Source organism: Kogia breviceps, chromosome 3 (genome assembly GCF_026419965.1).
Source record: "Kogia breviceps isolate mKogBre1 chromosome 3, mKogBre1 haplotype 1, whole genome shotgun sequence".
Lineage (NCBI taxonomy): Eukaryota > Metazoa > Chordata > Mammalia > Artiodactyla > Physeteridae > Kogia > Kogia breviceps.
In genome coordinates, this window is record NC_081312.1 from 75857514 (window position 1) to 75866366 (window position 8853).

An 8853-nucleotide genomic window follows, 5' to 3' on the forward strand; every position below is an offset into this window, starting at 1 on the left:
TGAAAGAATATACCATAACTTAACTAAGCTAAGCTTATGTTAGTTTTGCATAACTTAGGTTGGGTAACACCTTTCTTTTGGGAGACTGCTTAAGATACTAAGATTTCAAATTATTGTGTAACATCTTGAGAAAATACTACTGTATCACTTTCATGAAGCACCTAGTATAAGCAACAACCCCCAAATCAAGGGAGTAAGTAAGAATACCGCAAACGGGGAAGAAAAACTTTTGTTTGAATCAAGCAATGATGCTTTCTGGTTCCCACTTTTTGTTCTTTGCTATAAGTCCAGCAAAAAAAAGTTGCAGGCAGAACTCTACCTGTAAATATGTCTATTGTAGGTGGGAATATAAAACCAAAAATAAACTGAACTTTTCATCCATCCATATTGTCAGGCAAAGTCCATAATGGGTGGTGTACACACTAGTTGCTGGTGCAATCCTGGTAAAAGGGCTTTCTTTCTACCACAGGGTATAATGGTGTGGTAATGGAGCTGGTATTGTATGAGGGACCCTCTAAAAATATAAGCTATGCTGACTCCATACCAAAGCACTAATACAGTGATATGGTTCAGTCTGAGGTGGGACTCGGTAAGCTGCATGAATCATTGTCAACATAGGCACTAGGGTCTTGACCAACAGTTGCTTTTCCTTACAGTTTATTTTTGAGGGCATGCTTGATTTAGCAAGTAACACATTTAACAGTTGCAGGAGGCTCAGCTGTAGCATTTGGGAACAGGCTGCAGGTGACTAGAGAGCACTGTGTCTCCACTGCACAGAGGTAGGTAGCTGAGTCTCCGGGCTTGGTGGCTGTGATGTTCAGGGTGCTGAGAAGTTCTTTCCTGTCTAATGTGCCTCTCAATCTTCCTGACTTCTTTTCAATCCCAGCTGAACTTAGCATAAACAGAAATGTGAAAGCTTTCTCTTCCTGCTTATACCAATGCAGGCTTTGAAAGTTAGTCACTTTGTAACTGCAGTTGAGAGTTGCTCTGGTTCCCTCATGGACAACCAGAGATGGGGGGCTCTGTATCACCTTGTCATCACTGCTCGCCCCTGTTTAGAAAAGAGCAACAAATAAATCAGCCAGAGAAAGAATGATGTCAGGTCAAATCTTCTTAGAGATCATAAATATTCTCCACTAAAACCATAGATGCTCCCAGATAAGTGAGAATGAATTTCACTTTTCCCCCTTTTGTCTTCTGAGCATTAATCCTCAGGTTTTCCTGGTTGTCCCTCAGTTTTTATAGTAAAGCTACTCACAGCTCAGTTGAAGCCAGAAGATTAGTAGTGAAGCTTGTGGCCACGTCTCCATCCTTCACTTCTTGGGTTTGTTTTCACTGCCCCGAGCTTTTCCTGTTTTGAACCAACACCCTCTTTCCCCAGCACACACACACACACACACACACACACACACACACACACACACACACACACACACACACACACCATGAAAGGGAAATAGCAATTTGACTATTCAGCCAACCAGAAAAATAAGTATCATTTGGCTCTAATTCAAATTCAAACGCCTCCCATCAATCACTCAGGGAAGTCATTTAAAATAGAGCACTGCCATCTTGTGAGCTGGTGCAGAATAGCTGTAAACTTGAATCCACATAATTTACCAGTGATGATAGATTCTTCCAAAATTGTGTCACCATTTGAAGGACAGACTACCCAAAGCTACCCATAGCTCTAATAGTGGTTCTATGGCTCAGTGAAGGTGGAGGGGAACACAACACCAGGAATTTAGAAAATGCTGTTAGTTCCAGTAGGAACACACACTGTGGGGTTAGGCCTGAAGCACTCTGTGGAGAGTTGGAACAGAAGAAATGATGGGGAGAGAGGCAAAAGTTCTTTCCAAAAATTCCTTTGAAGACTCACTATCCTGGAAATAGGAGAGCCACCAGAAAATAAACAACTCATTTATACTCCCAGGGTCTTCAAATATGGAAATTATTAAATATAAATATCTATGTATGCAACATTAAAAAGATAATACAGGAAATCAACAATGAGCAAAGAACCAAGACTATAAAAACTGGCCAGGTAGATTTGATAAAGAACCAAATATAACTTTCATGAATGAAATAATATAATTCTTGGATGTAATAATTCAGTAGATGTGCCAAACAGTAGATTAAATAGAGTTAAAGAGACAATTAGTGAATTGAAAGATAGATGTGAACTATCGTGAATTCAGTATAGCATAGAATCTCCAGGGGAGAGGCCTGAGAATCTACATTTTTAAACCAGCAACCCAGGTTATTTGTATAAACAGCCACGTTTTAGAAATATTGCCAAGTCAAAGAGAAGATTTTTAGAAGCAGTTAGAAAGAAAAAGAGAGGTTATTGACAAAGAAATGGCAATAACACTGAGAGCAAACTTATCAAAATATGCAATGGAAGCCATGATATACTGGAAAATGTCTTCAAAATGCTAACAGAAAATAGCTATTAACCTAGAATTACAAGTGAACTATCTTCAGGAATGAGGTTGGAATTAAGACTGCAGAAGTTTATCCCTGACAGACCTTCAATTCTAAAGGATGTACTACTGTAGGAAGGAGCAAAAACAATATCAGAAGGAAGGTCTGAGATGCCAGAAGGGATCATGATCAAAGGAACTGCTTTAAAATAATTCATCTGGGTGAGGGTGAGAGAGGAGGAAAGAGTATGAATGAAGAAAGATTGGTCATGCTGTGATTATCGATAATTGTTGAATTCCAGTGATGTGTACCTATTTATGATATTGTTCTTTCTTCTTTTGTGCATATTTGAAAATGTCCAGAATAAAACATTAATTTAAAAATATTATCTACTGAGAGACTCTTGTCATTTTTTCTTTTAATCTACTAATGTTGGAATTATCTGAATAGACTTTTCCTAATGTTAAGCCTTCCACACATTTCTAAAATAAACTCTAATTACTCATATTATTTTATGTTATATATTCATTACAATTTAGATTTGCCAATATATTTTTAATTTGTATTTTTTTCAGTTATTTTCATGAATGAAATTTCCCTTTATTAAACTGTCAACTGTTTTTTTAAAAATCAAAGTTGTCATAACAGCACAAAATGACTTAGGAAGATTTTTCATTTTTTTCTTTCCAAAATAATTTTTAAATGATGCTAATTATCTTTTAAAATATATTTTCATAAAACTGGACCTGGGATTGGTGTGTGTGTGTGTCTGTGTGTAAACATTTAGCTACTGATTCAATTTCTTTTTTTCTGATAGGTATATTCGGATTTTTTTCTTGAGACACTGTTGGTAAGTTTTTTTCCCCCAAGGAAATCAACTATTTTTATCTACGTTTTCAAATTATTGGCATGAATTATTTCTCCTGTTGTGCTCTTATAAATCTACTGTATATTTAATGATATTCTCTTCTCTTTCCCATTCCTAATGTTGTTTATTTGTACCATCTTCTTTCTCTTTCACCAATTTGGTCAGAGGTTTATCAACATTATTAGTCATTTCAAATAATTTTTTGTTTTTTCTCTATTTTTCATTAAATTTTGTATTATTTTCTTTGGGATTTATTTGTTGCCCTTTTTATACATTAAGTTGGTTGCTCAGTTCATTGACATTCAAACTTTCCTCTTTTCTAATACATACATTTAAGGCTAGAAATACCTTTTAGGTATTGTTTTAGCTGTATCCCGCAAGTTTGTTATGTGGTGTTTTCATTGTCATTAAATTAAACATTTGGGTTCTATTATAATATTTTCTTAAACCTATGAATTATTTAATAGTATGTTTAAAAATATCCAAATATATGGGGAGTTTTGATTATGTTTTGGTGGTTTTTTTCTACTTCTGTTAGATTCTGTCAAGAGATCAGCTTTTTAATGAGTTTGGTTCTTTCGTTTTATTTTCTTTTCAGCCAAGTACAGGATTAAATTTTCTAAATATCTCATGAATATTTGAAAATAATTTATAATTGTAGGGTGTAGGATATGACATAATCCTAATATGGATATAATGCAATATAATGTGATAATGTGGATAAGCCACATTTTGTATATCTATTCATTAGTGGATGGACACTTAGATTGTTTCAACCTTTTTGGCTATTAGGAATCATGCTTCTATGAACATTTATATGTAGGTTTTTGCAAACATGTTTTCAGTCCTTAGGTAGATGCCTAGGAGTGTAATTACTGGGTCAAATGGTAACTATGTTTAACCAATTGAAGAACTGCCAAACTGTTTTCCAAAGTGGCTATATCCTGTAACATTGCTACTAGTGGTGTATGAGGGTTCTGATTTCTCCACATTCTCACCAACATTTATAATTTTCCATTAATATAAATTATGGCCATTCTAGTCAGCATGATATAGTATCTCACTGTGATTTTGATTTGCATTTCCCTAATGAATAGTGATGTTGAGCATCATTTTTATACTCACTGGCCATTTATAGATCTTCTTTGGAGCAATGACTATTCAAATCCTTTGCCCATTTCTAAATTGGTATTTGTCTTTTCATTATTGATTTGTCAGTTATTTTTTATATATTCTCAATACTATATCCTCATCGGATACATAATTTGCGAATATAGTCTTCCATCTTGTGGGTTGTCTTTTCACTTTCATTTGTGGGAAACTTTGTGACCTTTGATGCACAAAAGTTTTAAATTTTGATGAAGTCCAATTTATATATTTTTTCTTTGGTTGCTTTGCTTTTGGTGTCATATCTAAGGAACTGTTGCATAGTCCAAATTTCACCTATATTTTCTTCTAAGAGTTTCTAGTTTTAGCTCTTACATTTAAGTCTTTGATCCATTTGAGTTAATTTTTGCTTATGTGTGTATTCTTTTGCACATGGCTATCTAGTTGTCCCCACACCATTTTCTCACCGAATGGCCTTGGCACCCTTGTTGAAAATTAATTGGCCATAGATGTATGGATTTATTCCTGAGCTCTCAATTCTATTTCTTTTATAGCTATCCTTTTTGTTTGTTTGTTTTAGATTGTTATTTATTTGTTTAAACACAAATACATTGAATACATTTGACCTGTAACATTACATAATCTTAAGGTGTAGAGTATCTTAATTTGATACATTTATATAGCATTGTAATATGATTGCCAATGAAGCAATATTTACCACATTACATAATTATAGTACACTCTTGTTGTATATATTCATTACACTGTGCATTAGATCTCTGTGGCTTATTTACAACTTGTTACACTGATATCTATCCATTTTTAAGAGAAATATGTGAAATCTTCCATTGTGATTGTGTACCGATCATTTCTCTTTATATCCTGACAAAATAAGTAAGTAAATCTATTATATACATTAGAAAGGAGGTGTGTTCATTAAGCAAAGAGCACAATCTTTGGGAGTTAAAGCCTTGAACACATGAGAGTTTGCAGTAATGGAAGGGCAGGGGACAGAGGTTGTGCGCACAATCACATTTCATGGCAAGAGGAACAGGAGGGGAGGCTGCACAGTGGCTGCTGTCCCCTTTGCAAGTTTGAGTGCAGGCTGCAGGTGCTTGGGGAGCACTGTGCTGCCAGCACAGAAGTAGGTGCCTGCATCTTTAGGCTCAGAGGCTGAAATGTTCAGGAAGCTGTCTTTCCTTGTTCCACGGAACTGAGCGGTCAGTTTCCCACTTCTGGTCAATTCACCAGCCTTATATAAGGTTATCAGTAGGATGGGGCCTCCCCCAGCATCCTGCTTGTACCATAGCAAGACGTTTAATGTGCTTGAAGAATTGCAGTTCATGGAGACATCCTCTCCCTCCTGGATGGACATAAACTGAGGACTCTGATTCAGCTGTTGGCCACTCATGCCTGATTAGAAAGACAAAGGAAGGTATTCAAAATCATTTTTAGATCACCTTTCTCAGAGCTGTGATGCACACTCTACTCCCTAACTCCCTTGCCCTGCTTTTTCCTTTTCTCCCTCCCTCCTTCACGTTTCTCCTTCTGTTTCCCTCTTTTCATAGACCCAGTTATACCTCACCTCCTTCCCTCACAGAATTTCTACCCCTTTAGAATTCTCTGATCAAGGCTCAGAAACCCTCAATACTCACATGTCAGCTGCAACCACAGGATTATTAATAAACCTTTAAGGAACATCCCCATCACGTCTTTCAGCAAAGAGTTACTTCCTAAAAGGGTTTTTGCTTCAAGAAGCTCCTTTGGGCTTAGAGTAACACTGTAAATACCATCGTGATGTTAAAATATCTGTCCTGTGTATCAGCCAATCTGACCTCTAGGTGGAGGTTTCTTTGCATTTTGAGCTTAATTTGAAAGTTAATATGAATAGAAGCACTGCCCCCTTATGGCTAGTCACTAGATTGTTGTTCTTTCATTTAAGAGTTTTTAAAAAGAATTCTCCTATTTCTCCCATTCATCTGATGAACACTTAGTGAGTACCCACTATCTGCCAGGGAGATATAGAGACATGAACAAGACAGACAGGAATGCTGCCCCTGGAAACCTTATAATATCTCTTTGGAAAATCAGTGAAAGCAAGACTTATGATTAGACATGGTGAACTAAAGACATATTTTTCTCTGTTCCTTTCTGAGAACCTGCTGGAATGAGAGTAAATTTTTTTTAGAAAGTTATAAACTCCAAAGGACTTATAGGACAGGTGAGGGATGACAGCAGGTGAGGTATTTTGGGAATTGAGAGTGAATAGACAAGTGGTAACTGAGCCAATGAAAGAAGTTGGATCCTAAGCGTCCACAGAGGGAAATGATTTTTTAAAATCCAGGTGCCCTGAAAGCCTAAAGTCTATTTTTATGAAGATATTTAACAAAGGGTCATAAGAGTCTGGGATGCTAGGCTCAGCTGAGAGTTAAGTGAGGCAAATACTTAAAAACAGAAGAACCAGAGCTGTCTTCATTTGCTCAAATCACAGATTTATATCCCACTAAGTATGAAGGAGCATCTGGGATCAATAGACATTTGAAAAAAATCAACTTAACATGAAAGGCAAAGGCAAAAAAAAAAAGAGAGAGAGAGAGACAATGCAGGAAGAAGAAGGTTACTGTTGCTTATTAACACAGTGGTGTGAACATTCCAACTTTTCTTTTTTTTCTTTTTTTTTTTTTTTTGTGGTACGTGGGCCTCTCACTGTTGTGGCCTCTTCCGTTGCGGAGCAGAGGCTCCGGACGCGCAGGCTCAGCGGCCATGGCTCACAGGCCTAGCCACTCTGCGGCATGTGGGATCTTCCCGGACCGGGGCACGAACCTGCGTCCCCTGCATCGGCAGGCGGACTCTCAACCACTGCGCCACCAGGGAAGCCCCCCAACTTTTCTTAAAGAAGAAAATAAAACTCTGAAAAATAACAAAACCGTAGCTTCACAAGATGGAATTTTAGAGGGGAAGTTTTGCCTTAAAAAAATTCATCCCGAGTCTTGGAATTTCAACCACCTAGGATCTGCGCTGAGTACCTGAGGAAGTCCTGATTTAGGTAAATGAACTTCCACCAGGTACTGACCAGAGTATCTGTTTTATGGCCCACTGTGCTCCTCAGACTTAGGAGAGCAAGGAAATCTATTTCTGATTTTCCAAGTGTCCTTTTCTCCTTCTAGTATCAATGCCAATTTTAGCTTTAGGTTTGCCTGAGATTCACTTCTGGTTGTGTATTTACCTTGTTTCTTCTCTATTCCTACTGTATAGTAGGCTTCTTAATACGAATCACTGCCCCCTACCAAGTAAAAATATTGATAACCTTACATTTCTTTTTTTGATGACTGAATTTTTTAATTGGAGAAATGCATTTTAAAAGAAAAAGAATAAACAAAAAGCAGAAACATCTTCGTTTAGATAAAAACAAATTTGCATTAATCTGATACTATCTTAATGGAATGTAGCAGGTTCAGAGATGATAGGATGAGAGGAGTATCACTAGGGCTATTGCCCCCCCCCGCCCCCCCCCCCCCGCCGCGTGATCATCATGGTTGCTTCAGTAAGAGCGATGAGGAGTTGTTGTTCCAGTCCTCCCTGAGACCTGCTGCCTCAGCCTTGATTGCATCCCCATTTCCTTGAGAATTCTGTCAATATATTTCTATCCCCAAAGGGAGAATAAGTCAGCTAGCAATGTGTGAGGGTGACGTCAACCACTGGGATAAACATGGTGTGCAATTCTGGGTCATCAATTTAAAGCTTTTTTTTTTTTTTTTTGGTATATTGAAACAAATAAGGATATATTATAGAACATATCATATATTATATATTCTATAATATATTATAGATATATTATAATATATAATTAGATATATAGATATATATTGATATAAATAGATATATCTATATATAAAATATTATATATTATACAATATATAATATATGATATATTCTATACATTATAGAATAGAATGTAACACATGAATTTTATGAACATGAAACTTAAAGGAAATTTTATATATGTATATATAGGGGCCCATATCTCTCAGGTCTCCAAGAATACAGCCTCACTAGCTTAGATTGTTAGCAGTCATTTGTAGGGAAATTTTTAAAAACACTCAGGTTACTAAGATGTATGTCATATATGTCTAAAGTTTGCAAACCACAACAAGCTAAGAAATACCATTGCTGTGTATTCTAATTTATTCGTTCAGATGATCTTCTAATTGGAATTTCTAATCAAGGTATAGCAAGTGGTTGTAGTGATCTTGTTCAGGAAGAACATCCTGCAATAAAAGACTGAATTATTTCTATTTCAAGTTGTAAAAGAAGAAAGATACCAATCAGGAACCCCAGTAAAACAAAATGAAGTAACTATAGAGGGTACCCCTATAAAGTTCAGGAAACTGACAGTTCCAGGGCTGCACACATTGGCTCAGGGGAGAGGTTTTGGGGTCCAAAAGGGCCTAGCT

At 36.5% G+C, this 8853-nt stretch overlaps 1 gene segment (V, D, J or C); it reads right to left on the reverse strand.

The window, feature by feature from the left end:
• Positions 1–5435: 5435 nt before the first annotated feature.
• On the reverse strand, positions 5436–5810 carry LOC136793888 (T cell receptor alpha variable 35-like). The segment is given in 1 exon segment: positions 5436–5810. A coding segment is annotated over 1 exon segment (375 nt).
• Between the last annotated feature and the right edge of the window lie 3043 nt (positions 5811–8853).